We start from the raw sequence: 20,289 nt of genomic DNA on the forward strand, positions 1-20,289 counted from the left end.
TTCATGCAGTAAGACATTGGTGCGTATTTCATGTTAGCTCAAATATTAGCCCCAATCTATTATTGTACATGATGTTGTACTTTGTATGTCTTCTATATTGTACTCCGCAACGAGAAAAAGAACGAAAATGGGCCCCACAAATCTATCGAGATATATCTACTACCTTCAATCTAATTGAAATGAAGAATTATACTTCAACTATCATTCCCAACATGATCAATACATACTACACTTACCCCAACTGTCGGCAAAATGGGCATCCTGATAGGGCAATTCGCCATCGGCAAGGGCCGCCAGCCGAGGTGAGGAGAGGGGAAGATAAGAAGATAAGCCTTTGGCGTGCTCTGTTTAAGCTATTGTGAATTCCTTCACGTTAATTTTTCGAGATCTTGGGATATTTACAACTGGAAAGTACTCAATCAAGTTAATCCGACCATGAAAACTCTCGCCCTCCTCGGCCTGGCCGCGTTGCCATCGCTAGCGCTCAATATTCCCACACAACAGCGTCTCTTCCCCGATACCGATCTGTCGGACAGTCAGTATAACCCACTATCGAACCCATCTACACGGGAAACCTGTCCACAACCACCCAAGGTCAGCACCCCCAACGATGGCTTCCACTCGTCGCAGATCTTCCTCTCCGACAATGCCTTCCGTGCCCGCCAGGCAGAGCGGCTCTCGCGCGCGGTGCAGATCCCAACCACCGTTGGTGATTTTATGGAAGATCCATACGATGAAGCATTCGAGCCTGTAGTCAAATTCCAATCGCTGTTGGAGGAGCTTTTCCCACTAGTGTAAGAAATTGTCCAATCATTGAACATGGCCTTCCATAAATGAAGGGAGGAAAGTACTAAATCAATCACATAGACACAACCGCGGCAAGGTTGAGCACATTAACCGCCTCGGTCTAGTCTTCACCTTCGAGGGTGCGGACACTTCACGCAAGCCGCTACTCTTCATGGCCCACCAGGACGTCGTCCCTATCGACGACCCATCAGACTGGACCCACCCGCCCTTCGCGGGTGTGTTTGATGGCGAATGGATCTGGGGCCGCGGTGCAAGCGACTGCAAAAACGTTCTTATCGGACTATTGTCCGTAGTCGAAGACCTGCTCTCGCAGGACTGGAAGCCAAAACGCACGGTGCTGTTTGCCTTTGGATTCGACGAGGAATCACACGGCTTCCTAGGCGCCGGAGCAATCTCAGCAGCTCTGGAGAAAAAGTACGGCAAGGACTCCTTTGAATTCATCCTCGACGAGGGCGGAATGGGACTTCAGAGCCTGGGTGATGCATCCGACTCTAACGGCGAGATCTTGTATGCTCTCCCGGCTGTCGGTGAGAAGGGTAGTCTCGACCTCATTATCGATATTGCTGTCCCTGGTGGCCACAGCTCCATCCCACCCGCACACACCGGCATCGGTATCATGGCGGAGATCTTGTACGAGCTCGAGCGGAAGGAGCTGTTCCCCGCTTGGCTGGATACCAACCACCCCGCCCACGGGATGCTGGAGTGCCAGGCACGTTACTCACCCGACCACGTTGAGACCTGGCTATCCGAGAAACTGGTAGCAGATGATCCCGCCGCTCTAGGCGAGGCTGTTGCCAGCTCCCGTGGTCCCGCAGTCCGCTATACAATGCAGACATCGCAGGCCGCAGACCTGATCCACGGCGGTGTCAAGACAAACGCGCTGCCGGAGAAGATCTCAGCCGTCGTCAACTACCGCGTCGCACTACACCAGACGCCTGATGAGCTACGCGAGCGCGCTATCCGACTTATCGGCCCTATTGCCGAATCTCACAATCTTACTCTGCGTGTTGCCTTCCCCGGTGTGGCGGAGTCCACCGAAGGAGGTGTGAGCGACCGCACTCTCACTCTATCGCCTCTCAGTGTTCCTCTTTCCCCGGCTCCGATCTCCCCAACAGACCCGCTCACTTCAAAGGTGTGGGCGCACTTTGCCGGAGTGGCTCGTAGTGTCTTTGAGTCGCACTCGAATCCGCTTTCCAAATCTGCGGCTGGGTCTAAGCCGACGGTTGTCGTCACGGGAGATGTCATGACTGGAAACACGGATACGCGCTTCTACTGGGCTTTGTCGGAGAATATCTACCGTTGGAGTCCGTCGCGGGCTGGCGGATCGCTGAATATTCACACCGTGGATGAGCGGATCCGCTTGGATGTGCATCTTGAAGGCATCATGCTTTACTATGGTATGTTCTCTCTTTTCGTTCATTGTTCGTTTAGGAAGTCTGGCTAATTTATATCAGATCTCATTCGGTCCTTCGATGCTTGGGATGGAAAGTCCGAGTGAGCGTATTACTCTCTATTTTGGATTCCCTTGACCCACATATATAAAGGTTTGGCACATACGGTTCTTAGATGTAAAGATCCTCCCGTTTCAGGTCGAGGGCTCAATATATGCTGCTTGGAAATTTAGCTACTAGAACAAGATCACTGCTCAATAGATCACTTAGATATTCCACGGCTTTTACAAGGCTGCCATGCAGCAGAGCCCGCATTATGATATATACAAAGCTCCAGTAAATCCCCACGGGCTTGAAGATAGTCAAGTAAAAAGCAAGGCCTAGAACCATAACCGTGGAAGGTATATGGAACACGGAATTCCTGTGTCATTTCGAAGCTTGTATGCTACGTACAATAGGCTAATTGTATTCAAGCATGGCCAAGAAGTGAATGATCGGGATCTCCAGATTTTTAATGTAATATAAACAAATTTTAATATTGAGTGTTGACCGAAATTCGTATATTCTGTGCTATAAAACTGATATATACCCGATGCTGAAGCATCTGCACATATGCCAAATAACATGGAGAGAGGGGCGGAAGCCACAGATTCATGCATGTACGAGAATTGTCACATACTAAAATAAATGTATATGCGAGGATCTCAACAAAAGTCGCACAGCCCACGCCCAAAGGCAAGGCGATGGATGGGTATAAGCAAGAAAAAGACATTACCAAGTGAACGGAAGGTATCCGGCATATCTTCTACCATCACTAGTGGTAGATATACCGAACAAGAACTTCTAAGCGAGCGTCTTTGCGAGAGAAAAAGGCGATCAAAGGAAGAAGGCCTCAAGGCGTTATAAGTGAAATAAATCAACAAGAAGCGAAGGGATCGGCTAGCGGACAAGGAGAGGAGCGAAAGAGCCACCAATGACTGGGCGAGCGACGAAAGTATTTTGGGGGTAACTAGACTTCATCAGCAGGGATAATCACAGCCTTGGGGATATATTAGCTTACTTTCCAGTAATAGTGTCATACAGATCAGTCATGGGTCGATTTGTCGGTGTCTCGTTGATCCAGGTTGCGAGATCCTTGATAAACATATTCCGAGTATCGACTGAACTGATAGCTGCTGCGAAGCACTCCCAGTCACCTATAGAATTGTGAGTAATTTGCCAATGTATAATGAGCCATCCGGGCTTTTACCTTTTGTGTATGTGTGGCGGGTGTCGAGAGGCACACCGTACTTGTTTGCAACAGTTGGGTAGAAGTTGCTCTGCATCTGATAGACAGACTGTGGAACAAGATTCAGGCCCAGCTGGGCATCGGCGAAGAGGTTGTAGAGCAGGCCTGCACAAAGGGTAAGCAAGGCTTGGTAGACCCGAAAGAAAGGGGTGAACCTACCATGGCTAGCGGTGTCGCCGTACGACAGAGTCGTATGGGGAGGATTGGCATCCTTGGCAATAGCCAGGTTCTGCCATTGAGTGATGTAGTCTTGAGCGATGCTCGAGTAATTAGCAGCGTCAGCAGTGTGACCAGTCTGGTTGGCAATGACTGCCATGGCCTGAATACCGATCATGCCCTTAAGTGCGAGGTTGGTTTGGTTGCTAATCATGCTGGTTAGGTTTGAAAGCTTCAGAGAAGAATGGAATCACTCACGCTAGGGAGCCAGCAAAGTCGTCCGTTGAGATCTGGTTTGCAGGGTAAAGCGAGTCATCGACCAAATAACTGGTCCATTGCTTGAGCAGAGTGTAGTGGTTATTCAAAAAGTCAGAGTCACCCGACTTCTGTGCATACGCCAAAGACATAATGAGCATATCTCCGCACTCTTCCAGTGGCATTTTCTCGTCGTTGCCATCGGAGTGACCCGTGGCGTTGGGGTAAGCAGAGCCAAGATCGTGCATGGAATATTTGTTGGGATACTTTCCAGCCTCCTGGTTCTCAAACAGAGGAGTGAGAACGAGCTTCAGGAGTTCGGGGTTCGTGTATAAGAAAATCGGGTAGGCTGGGAAGACAACATCGACAGTGTTCATATTGCCGTCGGAAGAGATTTCCTTCAGGAACAGATACATTTTGTCCTTTGTACCACAAAGCTGGGTAGCACCGAATGCCTGCCGAACCGAGAGCGAAGTAATAGTGAGGTAGTCCTGTCCAGCCGTAGCAATTGAATCTTGGGCCACCTTGCTATCGAAAGAGCTTGCGAGATTGTTCGATTCAGTATGATCTTTGTGGAAGAATGAAAGAGCAGCCAACTCGGAATCAAAGTAGCTCAACCACAAGGACGGTACCGGGGCATAATTCGAAGCACCTTCGTATTGAATGGCTTTGTCCTGTGTCAGACCGAGTGAAAATAGTGTACTGACGGGCGTGGAGTCGACCGAGCCCAGATCGGACGAGAACCCAAATACGGGCCAGTTGGAGGAAATAGCTCGGAAGTTGGTGTCGCCGCCATTGGTGAGTTTTCCATTTGTCGTGAACTGACCACGTACGTCGTTACCCCCACCAGACTGATGGGTCATGCCTTTGGAGTCGTCGGTAGCCCAATACCAGTTACCCCATTCGCCCTGCTCGTTCTTTTCGGAAAATGCCAGTTGAGTCTGTCGGTGTACCTTGTGGTAGGCCACGCCGTCTGTAGTACCATACTCCCATTCTGCGATGGCATTTCGGTCGCCCGATACCCATTCTATCATTTTGTTAGTAATTGTATGTAAGAAATGGAGCAAGAGCACCAACCTGCGGAGATATCCGCGTAAACCTGCACCTTATGCTTCTGACCATCAATAGAAGAGACCTCGACATTAAGATAAGAGAAAACGAGGGACTGGCGCTTGAGATCGGTGGGTGTAACAGGCGACAAGAAAGTAATGTTCATTTCAACCTTATTCTCCACGTTCATAGTGAAGATGCTCTTAGTCGAAGTATACTCAAACGCGGTTTGATTGACAGTTTTGGTTCCGGGCAGACCCATCCAAGTATAGGTATTGCCGTCGACGCGGATCATACCTGCCCAACCCGTGATCTGGTTCCTATTCATATTGTATTAGTATAAAATGTTCGAACATAGCTCAAAGGAGGATAATGATCAACTTACTGCCAGAAGACAGGCCATTGACCAGCCAAGTATCCGCCATTACCACCGTCACTTCCTACATCAAGCCAAGTGCTCAGGTACGGTGACCTAACAGCGAGGGGTATAGCCGGGGGACGGGCAGGGGAGAAGGTCGACTGTGCTCCAATGGAGGATGCAAAGGAAGCGACCAGCAGACTGAGGCGATACAGCTGCATTATGACAGAGTTGGACGGAGAGATAGTAAGATACACAAAGTCCAATGCAGGGGCAAATCTGCTCTGTTATTTATTTATAGGAAAAGGAAATTAGCTCTCAGGAGCTCGGCTGAACAGGCACTGTGGCGGGACGACTGAGGAAAGGGATCGGTGTTTACAGGACAGGAATGCCAGTGACATTTTTATAGTCGACCTCAATCTACGAAGAGAGGGGGGAAGCCAAAGGCCCCTCCGAGACCCGCATGCCAGAATGTGCTCTCTACGGAGGAATATCAAAGCGGCTTGGCATAATAAAAACATAGGTAGCAGCAGACCTGCATGTCTCGATAAATCCCAAGGATGCTAATCTGCTGACCTCCGTCAACGCCCGGCTGGAAGAAGATTCACGCTCAGAGGGGGATAGAGTGATGTTAGGGGGGCTGTCAAGACAGGGGGGGTTGAGTGGAAGGGCCGTGAAAATGATGGTGAACTTTCCTAGAGTGGTTATATTCAAAGTCAAAGCCTAAAACGCGGTCTAGCGGTTTCCGGAAGAAACGGCATATATTCACGTCGCATGGAAGACAAGCAGCGGTCTATGCAGATCGACGAAATGAGTGGCGTCACTAGACAGACAATAACACCGGAGTAATTTGAGTCTACGGAGTAGATGGGTGCACACCTTGCAGATGACAGACCACATAGTGCTATGGCGCAAATAAAGGTGTGGAGAAGAAGAGTGTGGTGAGAGGTGTGAAAAATAAGGGTTGCGGACGAAAAAGAAAAGGTGGTTTGAGGGCATCGCCGATAGGCCGAGGGCAAATAATAAGGCACGAGTCAGTAGAAGCGCCAAGCTCATTTCCTTCGTGATAGCATCATGCGGACATATTGGCCGTCGGCTTTGGTTTAATAGAGGTAATATCAGGTCTTTGGTCTTTAGTGGATAAATCTGCGGGGAAATGGCGATCAGCAGCGTGGCATCCAACCGATGAGAGCATGGAATGAAGAGAATCGAATCTCCACGGTATTTTTGGTACGGACGGTCTCGGGGACCTGCAGTAAAGAATGAGATGTCCATGAGTTTCTTGTCTCAAATCAGAGGGGTTCCCCTTGCAGGGAAGCTCATCTTTGCATGTCAAAGTCAGCTTTGGTCCCGATAGCCCGATCGGAGACAAAAATGGCTTCAAATATCCATCAGACCTAGACTCTTGTGTTGCATGCACGGAGTACGGAGTAACTTGTATTAAATACGGAGTCCGGAGTACATGGGTTGAGGTCGCGTGCGCGACGTTGTACAAAATGCAGGATCCAGCTTGGAGTTCACGATCCACTTCGCTATTGAAACCTCCTTGCGTGATATGTCGGTCTATTCAGTTCATAGTATACTTTTTCCAAGACAAGAATATAAACCCCTTTCTGATTAAATAGAATTTTGAAATGACCAAAAACTAAGCTTTCAGTGTCCGTTCCATTCTAGCCTATGACCGGCCTTGCTACTGTGCCATCGCTTGAAGGGTTTTAATACACCCCATGATCGTGTGTTGATAATTATTGACTTGTTCATACAGTGGAATCGCGTGGACTACAGATATAAGGCCGTTTAGGAAGAAGGCAATGTCCACCGAGGCAATGGTCTATGTACAAAATTAAAAGTGAACTTTCGGGATTGTTTTAGCATGTGGAGTTTATCCCTATAGGGCTTCTAATACTCCAGATCAAGAATCCACTTACCCCACTAAATCACAGGTTATACATAGGAAAGTCGCTTGCACAAAGTATGCTTTTTGTCCTGCCTTTATATACATCTTAAGAGATATTTGAAAAGACATCTCAAAAGACCAAGTGAGAAGGCCTACTGAACACAAGGCCACAAACGCGGCCAACTATTCTTGTTGCTTATATAGCAACCACGTCTATAATATGCTTCCTGAGCTCTGCCCAAGTGATGATTCATATGAAATACTAACACTGACCCTTGTTGACCAAATTCAAAAACAAGCACGAAAATCAACATTCCTAGATAACTAAACCTGACAAGGGAAATACTGTTCACCCTATATGAAAAGAGCAAGAAGAAGCAACTTAAATATCACGGCAAGCGCACCACCCTAGTGCAAACAGCGAAGGAAATTCATAGTGACAATCTCAAATTTCAACAGGCGACTCAAACTGACCTGCCATATCAATCATGACCTGGCATTGAACTCCCTTGTGTTCAAAGCAATGAGTAGTGTAGGAATTGAATAACGGACCCTCTTTTTAAATAGAGCCACTACCTGGTATCTCTCCAGCAGTTCGTTCAGCGTCCATGGTCGATTCCGATTTCTCACACTCATTTTCGACAATCATGCTACTACACCATTGCGGCTTCCATCCCGCAGGCTGTTCAGCGTTCATGGGAATTATCGATTTGGCCATCTCTGGTCCCCATATAAATTTGTCGTCAAATCCCCGGTTGAAGGTGGTATGTTTGACAGATGGAGAGTTGAGAAGACGATGTATTTGGAACCAGAAATCTGGGCAGAAAATGTCAGTATATAATATCCATAAAAAAGACTTCAAGGGTATAATTACCTCTGTCAGCCATTGGATATTCAGCACAGATATAGAACAATGATCCATAGAAATGCACAAGGACAAGACCTCTCGGGAACGGTGTCGCTATGTCGGAAGAAAAAATAGTCAGCGTCGATCTAAAACAGCGAAACTTTTTACTAACCTTTTCGTCGACGGTAGATTGCCACCATAGGCATTTCTTTGTGATATTCTTGAGGGACAGCCTTTGATATTACCGGAATACGCTGTCCCACCTTCGTAAGAACCTTCGCAATAGCAGGTGGCCTTACAGCAAGAGGCCTAATAAACGGATGGAACTCGTGGGTCTTCCAGCTGATTTGTCCCAGTGTCCCTTTTTTCCAACAACGATCAAGTCCTCGTGCATCAGTTTCAATCCGATAGATCAAATACCATCTCTTAAGCCGAGTACTGATATCCTCATTAGCATCCGCAAGCTTCACCCCGGTAAGAAATCCACTAGGAGCTAGCCCAATATCGTGCTCCATGATCTGCCAGAAATCACCGATAAAGGCTGTAGTGTTACCAGGACCACGCAGAATACGAATCGCAAGCCCAAAGACAAACTGCTCATAGGCTGCCGTAGAGAGGGTATTGTGATCCAATTTTGTGGTCACCCACTTAGCAATTCGATGAACGTCGTCTGCGTGGTAATCTGTCATCCCGATATGGTACGCAATGAAAGGGCCACCTATATATTTCCACTCTCGGGGGCGATCTTCTCGAAGTGCTATCGACAGTCCCTGGGCCCCTTCTACCAACTTGATGTGATAGAAACTGCCCGAATTGTAGATAGACCAATGGCAGGATTTTGGCATCCGGCTCAGGCCACTCGCTCATCTGTTGGGTCGTCCGACGAGATAGACATTGGAATGGTCCGAATAATCGGCATTTGGGTTGGCCTTGTTGAAGGATTCATGGGGTTGTAGTTTGTATTTGGCGACATCGGGCAGGCTGGATTTGATCATCTGATCTTTGGGCAATTCATAGACATGATCTGAAAAGCCCTTACTCTCCTTGCCTAGGGCTTCGGCCAAAATATCATGATTGGAGACACCATTCCTCATTCGTCCCAAGAAGACGCTCGCTTTGTCGCGGTTGCGCTTGAACTGTTTGAAAGGCATGTTGGATATTTAGAAGAATGAAGAGGTCATTAGAATGTTGAGGATACTAAGTAAAGAAGTTGGATATCTTGAAAGTTGGAATGGGAATTCCCTTTATACCTCGACTTGAGCCCTTTGTCTCCCTGAAACGCGATACGCCCTAGGGACGAATACAAATGCTGCCTTGAACAATACAAAGCAGCGCAGAGGTAGTAAAAATTTTATGTTTAGCACTGCGTCTTTCTAAGTGCATTATTGCAAGGGTCATCGGGAAGTAACAACCAGTTACTGAACATAAAGAGAGATCTGCGTGAAATATCGGAATCCCAAGTGCCTCTTCATGACTCGCGTAGTAGATCAGGATATCCTAGTAGCGCTTCGCGATACGAATGCGGCTCTCAGAGGAGATAACAATATTATTTACTTGTCGTGGGGGGTATAATATAGAAGTTAAGACGGGGTGAAACAAGCACGGCGCCAAGCAAGCACGGCGCCAAATGGGGATAGAGAATTGTGTAGACGTCCACACTCGGAACAAGAGACATAAAAATAAAAAAGAGCCTAAATGGCTGGAATCGACTAGGCCCAACTTGATTTGCAGCTTTGCACTTCAACATAATATGCCTCTTTTTATCGTGGCGGGATGTTTAGAGTATCGAGTATACAAAAGCACATCCCCCTGGTCACAATCTCCCAATCTAACACAAAGAAAACGCCCCAAACGCCCAGTATCAGCCAATGAAGTCCAAGGATACAGATATATTAAGCTCAGCATAATTTCCGACAAATCAAACAGCCTGAGGACCTCCTCCCAGCATCCTTCCCAGACGATGGCCTATCACCACACGCCCTTCTCGGCCTCAGCGGCGTCACCAAATTCCTTCACCTAGACCTCTTAGTACGGCGACTAAACAACATCCAAGAATACATCTTGCTACCAGGGTAGATATGCCGCCGCAACTCCTAAAGTACCATCTATCCCTATCACGCCAGATAATCGTCGGCGAAAAGATCAATATGCATCTCGTCTGTCTCAGGGCCCGGGCGACGCATCCACATCAAACCACTACCGCCATACCTTCTAAACAAAGGATTCTAGTCCACCCATTTCACATGTAACGGGGACTATTTCAAGTCCTGCTTTTACAATGACGTAGACAACTATGAAATTACTGCCATCCACCAACCAACACCAACACCAACAGCCGCCCGCTCACCAAATCAGCCCTAGTCTTCCTAACATCCTAGATAGCGCTAATATAGCACCAAAGGGAGTTCAAAATCGCGCAATAACACAACCCTAACCCATTCACAATGGCGAGTCCTCGTACAGAGCCTCCCCCACAACGACGCTGCAAATTCCAACCTGATAAGCAGACGGATCAGTCTTGTTTCTGTTGAGAGATATGAATACAAGCTCGCTACACCTACAACATTCCTATGCTATACTTCATGATGCGAGTAAGATTAAACGCACCCTGTGGATCCTGCATTCCATCGCATCAATACTAAACATATCCATTCAGCCCTAAAGAGCAGCTTAAAGGAATATACCTATGCAATGAATGCACTTTATAAACAGAACATTAGAACAGAAGACAAACAACAAGTGTACATATACAACACAAAAGAACGGCAAAGGATAGAGATAATATACGCAAACCAATAAACAAAGTACAAACTAAAATCCCAGCCTGTAGAGCAGGAAACAAACACCTCCACCTCACATACATCCAACAACGACAGCCAGCAGCAACATCAGAAGAAAAAACCGTACAATATCTACCACACACATGATATGTAAAGATCACAATCACGCATTCCGCGCCAACTCAATACAGAACTCCCCCCAATCCTGTCCACCATTCAATGCCAAAATCTCCTCGGCAATAGCCTCCTCCAACCGCTCATGGTATCTGCGTCGATACTCATTCTTAACAAGATCAAGATGTCTCGGCTCCCAATGCAGACGCACAAGCCGGGAAATAAGTAGCTCTGAGCGCTCGCGTCCGGTCCGGGATTCACGTAGGGCTTGGTGGAGGAGGAGAGCGTCGCGCATTGGTCTGTTGATTGCGCCGTTGAGGATGTGAGCTAGTGTTTCGCCCTGATGTATATGTGTTAGTGATTTGATTTGATTTTAAACTCCAGTTGGTAGTCAGTATTGACTGGAAGGAAATGAATGTACATACCACCAAATTCCTCGACTTAGAAATCATAGCCCTGGTAAAATTATGCCCATAATTATCCTCGTACGCACGCAACACCTCACGCATATGCGCATCACTCCTGAGCACAATAATATGAATCATAGCCGTCTCGCCGCCCTCCCTCACAATCGCCCGATGCAAATCCTGCACATCATCCCTGATGAGGTGTTTATCGAGGGGGTCGCGCTCATCCTGCCGCTGACCCTCGAGCGCAAGCAAAATCGCAACGCGGAATTTATCAGCGCGTAGCTCAGAACGCATACAGCGCTCGAGACTATTATCGTAGCGGGTATCACGGAAGGAGTTCTTGATTTCGCGGATCGCGGCATTTGACCTTCCCATCAGGGACTCGATTAGTAGTTCCCGACGTGATGTGCCGGCTTGGTAATAGCAGTTCGCCCAATATGCCTCTGATTCCCAGCGCCCGAGGGCGGTTGCGTAGCAGACTTTTCCGAAAGATGAACTTCCGAGTTTGAGACGGAGGTGTTTGGCGAGGTTTATTCCCTTTCCTTGCATTCGCACGCGGGTTTTGTATTCCTGTCGTAAGAGGAGGATTTCGTCGCTTGTTAGACGGGGTAGGATTTGGATTATGGGTTTGCTGTCGATATTGCGGGTGTGGTTTAGGGCGGATTGCATGGCTGCGGCGTCTGGGCCGGCGTCGTAGAAGGAGACGCGTTTGCGGCCGGTTGTTGGGGAGACGAGGACTCGGGGGTCGGTGCTGATGATTGAGGAGCTGGAGTCGTGGCGGTCGTGGCTGGTTGATGGGCGGCTGCGACGTTTGTCGTCGCGGTCTTTGTCTTTCTTGTCTTTGCTGCTGCGGGTGCGGGATTCTTTCTCGCTGACGGAGGAGTGCGAGCGGATGTGTTTGCTGCGTCGGCTTGAGTCGGAGGCTGAGTTTCCGCCATCCAGCGGTTCCAGGTCTGAGATGTCGTCGTCGCGGATGGAGGGAACGACGATCGTGGTTGGCATGGGTGAGATGGATTGGTAAGTACCGTGATACGGCTCCAGCAGTGGACTAGCTGGGGGATGAGCTGAATGAGATGCACTGGCTCCGCCAACTGCGAGATTATTCGACGATGACACAGAGTGACTGTGTGGACGAGCGCTCGACCGACTCCCACCAGGCGCGATCTCCACAAACTGAGGCTCTTGTTTCTGGGGCTCGGGTTTATACCGATACTGGTCTGGAGGTGGCTGCTGCTGCTGCGATTGCGGCTGATACTGACCCTGCGGTTGCTGCGGAATCGGTCTGGAAAACTGCTCATGCGTAGAAGCAGGGTATATCGGCTTAGGCCCCGACGCCGGCGCTGGCGCCGGCGCCGTCTTCGAAGCATACTTCAAATTAGGATCGACTTGAGCGTACTGGTAGACGCCGGGGTTCGCATATCCCGCAGCCGGAGGTGGATAACCAGTATCACTCGCCGAAGCCGTGCGATAATGAGAAGGCATGTAACCAGCACTCGTCGCCGCATACTGAGCTGGCTGGCCCTGTAAACCGGTATACTGCAGCGACGGATTCACAGGCGCCGGCACAGCCCCCGAGCTAGCGGGATATGTCGAGGCCATAGGGAACGCGCCGGGCATAGAAGCTGGACCCGCAGGCTGCGAGGAAGGCGGCACATATCCAGGCCGTTCGCATTCCGGCACAGAAGCCCAGTCAACCGAGCCGGCAGGGTAACCCGGCTGCCGCGGGGCAGCAGACACGAACTGCGTGGGCTGCGCATAACTATACCGATTCGGGCGCGCATAGCTAGGGTGATTTCCCGGCGCATCACCATAAGCCAGATCGTCAACTGAGTCGTCGGAATCGTGTTTCACGCGACTGCCGCGGTCAGGCGACGAAGGCCGTCGTCGATTCGACCGCGACGAAGGCGCAGCAGAACCGCGTTCATCCTCCGAGTGTTCATAGCGATCATCGCGACGACGTCTTGCGCTTTCTGCTTCGCGGCGCTTCGACTCGGAGTCCGAGTCTGAGCGATCCACGTCGTAGCGGGGGGTTCTCGGGGCGCGCGAGACGACGGGGCGGGGCTCGTCGTTTGGTTCGCGACGACGCTCGCTAATGAGCTTGTATTGGCGCTCGATCTCAGCTTCTTCGTCGGGGTTGTAGCCTTTGCTTCTTGGGACTTCGACGGCTGGGGAACGTGAGCGGTGGGAGGGGGAGGGCGAAGGGGAGGGGACTCGGCTGTCGCGCGACCGCGACCGTGAGCGCTCGCGGCCAGGGGATTTGGATCGGGTTCGCGACCGTGGGTCGTTCACTTGGAGGGACATTGTTGGTCCAATGGGGTTTTGTTCTTGATTTGATTTCAATGTTTCAAGGTATTGTGTTCAAGCGGCTTATTTTCTTTTTTTGGGTCTGAGAGGTCTTTGGTCACACAAGAGGGGAGTTGGACTTGGGGATTTCTTTGTGCGATGTCCACTAGGCCATTCTATACTTGTAGATATGAAGCCTTCTCTCCACTTATGTGTAGGTGAATTGAGGGAGAAAAAGAAAAGAAAAGAAAAGAAAAGACAAAGCGAAATGTTTAATAGCACCTCGTATTTATCCTAACTTATGGAGAGCTAGTCTGTGATTCTTCACTCTCCTCATGTAGCCAAGGATTAGGGCTCTTATTGGCTTACAGCTGAACTCAAGATCGTCGGTGACCAGCGCTTCAGCCGCAGAGGCTACTGACCAATGCGCATGTCAGATTCCAATGAAGCCGAGGGGTCATACATTAATATATTCATCTAGAAAGATTGTCTCAGAATTACGGATTCAAGAGAAAACTATCAAATTACCGTGCAAACAATAGATGAACAGCACTAGTACAAGTTCCGGATTTCGAAACATTTTGTCAGAAGAAGGATAAAGCAGAAGGTATGACATAAAAAGAAGCCTTGCGAGGTGCCAGGCCGCGAAGAATAGGGGTATGTGCGGAAGAGAAAGCTATGGGAACAGAAGAAAGGGGAGCCTGTTTATCGCGTGCGACGGCCATCATAAGGTCCCTGACGGCCACCGTAGTTTTGCTTCTTGGGCGCCGGCTGTCCATTGCGGTTGAGGCGGTTGGTTCTCCAGCGCTCATACCAGACCACGCGACTGGCCTCGCGCAGCTCGGAGCGCCAATCGGAAAAGACGGAGTCCTTCAGGCGAACAAAGTCACAGTGCTCGGCGTCATATGGATCTGCAAAGCCCCAGGGGAATCGACGACCGACGGGTTGGTCTCCAGCTGCCAACGAGTGAGGGTCCGGAGACAGAATCGAGAACGGAACGTGCTGGTTGGTGGCCTGCGACGTGTTGGATCTGCGGCTGAGCTGCGATGGCGAGCCAGGAGCATCTTCGGTTGCGGCCTCGGATTCTTTGGCTTCGCTGGCATCTCCAGTCTCAGGCTCCTCGGTTTCATCTTCATCCGCGCTTTCCGACGAGGAGTACTCTTCCTCCTGGTCCTCCAATGTCAAGATCTCAAGGGGGTCGATATTGGCCTGCTTCAAGCTGTTCCAGACCGCCTTGCGGAGGTAGCTCATGTGGGCAGAGGTAATTGTATCTGCCTTGCTGATAACCGGCACCACAGTGGTCTTACCCAGCACCGTGCGCAACACCTGGATGTCCAGATTCTGGTCCAAAATCCCAACCACGGGGGCATCAGTGGCCTTGGAAGTGCCATTGGCAGCACGCTCAGCCATGGCGATGTTCTCATCGAGACGCACAGGGTCCAGAAGTAGGAAAGTGCAGTGAATGTGAGTATCACGGGCACCGGGGGAACGGATAACCTTCATCTCCTCGGCGAGGGTCTCCTCAAACTTGCTCTCCAGGAAGCCTGTCACACCACGCAGCTGAAGATCTGCGATGTTCCGCTCCAGGCCTACAGAGTCCCACAGGGTAAGTCCGACACGTTCTCCGTCGAACTCCGTTTCCAGGTATTGCGACGTGAATCCTTCCCAGGCCGAGGTTTGGCGCTCAAGCTCCTCAACCTCCTCGGGGGTGCGCGAGGGGTGCTTATGTGCGGGCATGGTCAGGGCACTGCGGAGGAAGTTGAGGAATGAGGTTTTTCCCGAGTTACGAGCACCGATGACAAGCACACTAAACACGTTCCCATTGTTAGCCGGTCTGTTCTGGTGTTGATGTCATATGTTCACTACTCACTTGTATGAGGTGGGGTCCTTGCGACGGCGTACACGGCGGGGGCTGTTCACGGTGCTGACAGCACTACTAGCATAGCTGTATCGGCCACGGTGGGTCATGCTCTCGGTGCGCCCATAGGGATCGACGCTGTTGATTGACCCAGCCATAGAAGGCGAGGCGATAACTCCAGACTCTGGGCGAATTGGGATTGGACCGGTAGACTTGTCACGTTCCTCACCTCCAAAAGTTTCCAGTTGCGGGGCGGGGGAAAGATCAGGCAAGCGGGGAGGGACTTTAGGGGCATAAGACTCGCGCTGACGACGCATCTCATCTTCCATGGCTTGAGTCTTGGACATCTTTTTGCGGGAGCCGGAAGATTTGTGTTCGCCTAGGGGTTCGGTGGATTTAGAACGACGAAGGAAACCGAGGGAGGTGCGACGGTTGATGTCTGTTTCAGGTCCCAGGCGCGTGGTTGCCATTTTGGGAATTGGTTTGTGTTGTTTCTGTTGTTTCTGTTGTTTCTATTCTTCCTGTCCTTCCTGTTCTTTCCTCGTCAGATTCTTTTCTTTCTTTCTTTTCCTTTCTGTTCTCTCTTCTATCTTCCTCCTCTTTTTTGTCTTCTTACCGCTGTGGAGGTTATCCTCTATCGGGAACGATAATGACACCCCAGAACCCCTCATTAAACGTCAGGGGTATGGAACCTTGGGAACATCCACTTACCAATATAACGATATAATATATATCGGAGTTGAACAGCGCTAATAGTGCAGATAGTGCTCAGATCCGGTGGAGATGGAGCGATTCGAAACTGCTCTGAAACTGGACCAAAGTGGGATTCAATCCAATGGCCAATCCGGGGATCGGGCTTCTCAAAAATGAAAGTGTCTGCGACAGCAGATAAATGAAAAAAAGTATAAGCGAGAGTGGAATCAACCAAATACAATATTCCCAGCCAGTGGGTGAAGGAGGATGGGGAATTGAAATTAGGACTTGAACAAAGTTCCAATCTCAAAGTTCCCTCTTTTTTGTCTTTTGTTTTTTTTAATTGAAAATAGGCCTGCTCACAGCATCCAGCAACAGCGGCGCTTGGAGAAAAGTTGAAAAGAGGATAGAAAGAAAAAGAGGGATTTAATTTCACTAATTTACGAGATACTAAGGGGAAGATCGAAATATGATCGATATAGAAAAGACCAAAGGTCATTCAGGGGTAAAAAAAACAAAACATCGAAGTCATAACACTCTGGTCCAGAGCGGCTGTACTCCACTTGGAGCTTTGGTGAACGCCGGTTCGTCCGCCAATTGGAGCTAATAACACGGGATCTTTGGATTCTGGGAAGTCTACGGAGTACTGTCTTTCGAATTGAGGATATCAAGACATTGAATTACTATATACAACATACAAAATACAGAGCAAGAAGTAAGGAGTATACATGTCAAAAGCACGTTCTCCTCGTGGCTACAACATAGAGGGGAATCTGGAACGTGCGCCATGGGCCGTTAAAAGGTCTCCACTTGCTATCCAACATAATCTCACTAGACATTCGAAACATCTGCTATATCGCTCAAATTGGAGTCTTTGATTCGGATATAACGGAGTAAAGAAAAATAGGATGATTATAACATACTGCTCCGTACTCCGTAGAAAGATGTTATAATGTCCTAAATACATGTTTGTTCTGTTTGCACACAACACTAGGTACCTAGATATGCAGATTATACCCCAATTCGGTCACTTTGCTCCCAACCTCAGCTGAACCTGGACGTTGTACGGAGTACCTAACCGACCTAGGCTAACCTGTCCCGTCCCTAGGTCAAAGCCATCGACTCCAGAACAAGTACTCACAAAACCGCTATCCCATGCACCTAATCAAACTAACTACGCCGTTTAATAACCATATCGAACCCGAGCCACCTGGGCATGTCTAAGATAAGCTAGATCAAATTCTGAAACACGGCAATTTAAGATCTCAGCCCAAACACGAGACCTCCTCCAGGGCAGTTGTCACGGGGGTGGGGCACGCGGGACTGGGATTGGACTGGGACGCGATGAACTATTTTCTTGGGGATTCCTGTCAAAGTCTTTTATGCCTTGTATATATTACATCCGAAACTATGTTTTCCTTGCGATAGTATAGAATAACTGTAGAGTAGTTATATTTGTGTATGTGTACTCTGTTCTCCCTAAAATTTCGCGTTTCCTCGAAAAATCACGGAGTGGATCAAAAGTGGGGGTGGATTTCCCTTGCGTGCAGGAACTTTCTTTCTGAAAAAGGGATCCGGGGATGGTGAGGGTAAGGGGAATAATATCACCAGGTTGAAGGACAAGCTTCCATCTAAATAACAGTCTTTCCACTCTTATCAATATATACCGAAACTATGTTCTCCTATACTATGATCATTCGAATATACCCACAATCCACCATCTCCAACCCTTCACGAAGTCGCATCCTCAGAGAAAATCCTGAACGGAAGCACAAAGCACGGCTTGGAAGGACACACCAACTGCCTATCCAATCCCTTGAACTTGGGACCATTGGGACCAGCAACGTTCTTAGCCTCACCAAATATTGAGGGCTCATTGGGCGGTTGATCGTCACCCCATCTCCCATTAAAATCCAACCACGCCACTGGATCTTCGGAGTTCACGGCCTGGAACCCAGCTGTTGTTTTGTCGTAGGTGTAAATGTAGACGTTGAGCACGGGATCCCACAGCACCCCACGGTCTGTATAGTCCATCAGAAACCCTGCAGGGAGGTTGAAGCCCGGGATGGTGTGGTCGTGTTTTCTGGTTGTCTATATCAGTATTGATATTCCACCGATAAATCATGGAAAGTATATATGTTTACCCTGCAATTGCATAGTTTGCATGCGTGCCTCTCCCAGAGTACACATATGGCCGCTTGTCCTTCTTTTCAACAGCAGCGTAGGTAAACGCCTGCCCGCTGGCATGTTGGCTGTACCATATAGCGTCAGGTGTGCCGTTAACAAAGCGGATCATGTTATGTTCCCTGTTTTTTTTTCTTAGTCAGAATGACTCTACAGTGTTCTTCACACTAACCAGTCTCCGATGTGGTCGCCGAATTCCAGACCTAGTACTCTGTTGCCTTTGTTGAATCTGGGATCAGATCAGTATAAAGCCAGACCCGGGATATATCCGCGCTTACGCATAGAAATAAAAGTAGAACGCATCAACGGTTCCATTTCCGCGATCTGCGATAATTATGACGCTCCCTGTACCATCACCTATTCGTCCCTGTGAGTCTGGTCTGATGCCTCGGAACCAGGCTGGTTCTGGATTGGCTTCAATGCCCTCTGGAGAGGTTAGGTAGACGCTTGTATTTCCCATAGAATTCAGCGTGTCAAGGTTGTTGAGCGTCAGGGGAGACTCCACTCCCTCGATAGTCGTCCAGTTAACATTGGGTTTGGTATGATTGACCTGCTGCTGGATATCGCTCGGCATGTATGTTTCCTGGCTATGAAGCCAAACCAGGGGTGCTGTAAAGCCGAATAAGTGAACCAGTATCAGAACTATATGTCTCAAATAGCTTACCGTATTCTATGACATATGGTGGGACGTCAGATGTAGCCCTGTCGTTGAGTGATGCCCAGACTGGGTGGACTGAATGTAGACCAACTAATGCCAACGAGATAAAAGCATGCATTTTGTGTGACGGTTCTCAAGTACTAGAGGGCGACAAGCACCCTTTTAATCCCTATGAGGTAAATCATCGAACCTTGCTAACTTATAGCGATGTTTAATCTAAATGTTTATCGGCATGACCTCGTCATGGGCATGGCATTGGAAGACACACCGTGGGGCGAGAAACAGCTAAAGAAAATTCAAGGTAATGGAAGTCCATAATCATAAGGTCTTTTGCCGTTCTAGCGATTCCATAGATACCTCGAGGTGACTGATCCCCGTCAAGGGGATCATGCCAGTGTTCCGAGCAGCAGATCACATAAACTTGACTCGGATTTTCCAAGATCGGGCAAAAAGGCCAGGCTGTGGACAATATAGGGTGTACTCAGGTAGTATTTCTCCTGCGGTAGGGTGGGATTGTTGAAAGGTTCCTTGATTACTTTCTTTACCCTCCGGAATAAAGTATGCAGTCTGCAACCCCGAGGAATGTGAGCCTTATATCGGGTGCCTCATGAACAGGTGGGTACAGTAGCAATAGACACAATTTGTTATTCTCTAGTCATAATATTAGTGCGATCTACATGTCAGATCTCATGGCTGAAGATCATTGCTCTAAATTGCTGTTGGGCTGACGATGTCACCTGCCGGCGAAGCCATCACGATGAAGAGTTCGGAAGGGTATTGAATTAGGTTGAATTACTTGTAGTAGTATATTTATAGTCTTCCTGTGGATATTGCCACTAGTAATTCTTATTTGTGTTGCGGGCCCTGATGTGTGGGTGGCGCTCCTCGGTTTGTCAGTATAGAATGGTGAGATTCACCAATAGCATCGCGTGTCTGTGCCAGCTGTTGACATTCCTTAGCATAACACGTTGTGTTTGTCGCTCTTCACCTTGCTGGCGGCTTGTAGCCGAATATGTTCCTGTCTTTAGATGGGATAGAGTAGTTCACCATACGGTGTACGGTTTAAGATATAAGGTGTATACTTTCATATTTACTCCCTAGAAGCTTTCATAAATTCTTTTATTTAGCAATATACAAAGCTACAACGCTAGCTTCAGTGAGTCTACTCTATTCGGCTCTATTTATTTGCTTCACTCTTCATAGTATCTATCCTCCGTGTCTACACTCGAGCACGGTTCCCTACATTCCATGAACGTAATT

The 20,289-nt window shown here is 48.8% G+C and overlaps 7 protein-coding genes across 7 annotated transcripts; 1 reads left to right on the forward strand and 6 right to left on the reverse strand.

The window, feature by feature from the left end:
* Positions 1 to 252: 252 nt before the first annotated feature.
* On the forward strand, positions 253 to 2,305 carry cps1 (Gly-Xaa carboxypeptidase; the record flags this gene model as incomplete). The annotated part of the gene is made up of 4 exons (XM_016742283.1): positions 253 to 302; positions 387 to 794; positions 868 to 2,204; positions 2,262 to 2,305. The coding sequence occupies 4 exons, from the start codon at positions 253 to 255 to the stop codon at positions 2,303 to 2,305; spliced, it is 1,839 nt and encodes a 612-aa protein (XP_016597613.1).
* An 832-nt stretch (positions 2,306 to 3,137) lies between these two features.
* gta1 (glutaminase GtaA) lies at positions 3,138 to 5,526 on the reverse strand (the record flags this gene model as incomplete). Its single annotated transcript, XM_016742284.1, has 7 exons — positions 3,138 to 3,207; positions 3,259 to 3,394; positions 3,448 to 3,591; positions 3,646 to 3,848; positions 3,901 to 4,924; positions 4,975 to 5,267; positions 5,333 to 5,526. 7 exons carry the CDS (start codon positions 5,524 to 5,526, stop codon positions 3,138 to 3,140), a joined length of 2,064 nt encoding a protein of 687 aa, XP_016597614.1.
* Positions 5,527 to 8,216: 2,690 nt separating this feature from the next.
* On the reverse strand, positions 8,217 to 8,738 carry PEX2_050100 (uncharacterized protein; the record flags this gene model as incomplete). The annotated part of the gene is made up of 1 exon (XM_016742285.1): positions 8,217 to 8,738. One exon carries the CDS (start codon positions 8,736 to 8,738, stop codon positions 8,217 to 8,219), a length of 522 nt encoding a protein of 173 aa, XP_016597615.1.
* A 174-nt stretch (positions 8,739 to 8,912) lies between these two features.
* PEX2_050110 (uncharacterized protein) lies at positions 8,913 to 9,200 on the reverse strand (the record flags this gene model as incomplete). Its single annotated transcript, XM_016742286.1, has 1 exon — positions 8,913 to 9,200. One exon carries the CDS (start codon positions 9,198 to 9,200, stop codon positions 8,913 to 8,915), a length of 288 nt encoding a protein of 95 aa, XP_016597616.1.
* A 1,792-nt stretch (positions 9,201 to 10,992) lies between these two features.
* anxc4 (annexin ANXC4) lies at positions 10,993 to 13,654 on the reverse strand (the record flags this gene model as incomplete). Its single annotated transcript, XM_016742287.1, has 2 exons — positions 10,993 to 11,283; positions 11,369 to 13,654. 2 exons carry the CDS (start codon positions 13,652 to 13,654, stop codon positions 10,993 to 10,995), a joined length of 2,577 nt encoding a protein of 858 aa, XP_016597617.1.
* Positions 13,655 to 14,341: 687 nt separating this feature from the next.
* Positions 14,342 to 15,964, reverse strand: aspE (septin; the record flags this gene model as incomplete). Its single annotated transcript, XM_016742288.1, has 2 exons — positions 14,342 to 15,443; positions 15,507 to 15,964. The coding sequence occupies 2 exons, from the start codon at positions 15,962 to 15,964 to the stop codon at positions 14,342 to 14,344; spliced, it is 1,560 nt and encodes a 519-aa protein (XP_016597618.1).
* A 1,954-nt stretch (positions 15,965 to 17,918) lies between these two features.
* Positions 17,919 to 19,147, reverse strand: PEX2_050140 (Vacuolar protein sorting-associated protein 62; the record flags this gene model as incomplete). The annotated part of the gene is made up of 5 exons (XM_016742289.1): positions 17,919 to 18,270; positions 18,332 to 18,493; positions 18,544 to 18,600; positions 18,650 to 18,980; positions 19,036 to 19,147. The coding sequence occupies 5 exons, from the start codon at positions 19,145 to 19,147 to the stop codon at positions 17,919 to 17,921; spliced, it is 1,014 nt and encodes a 337-aa protein (XP_016597619.1).
* Between the last annotated feature and the right edge of the window lie 1,142 nt (positions 19,148 to 20,289).

The sequence above is a fragment of the Penicillium expansum genome, assembly GCF_000769745.1.
Source record: "Penicillium expansum strain MD-8 chromosome Unknown contig166, whole genome shotgun sequence".
Taxonomy (NCBI): Eukaryota; Fungi; Ascomycota; class Eurotiomycetes; order Eurotiales; family Aspergillaceae; genus Penicillium; species Penicillium expansum.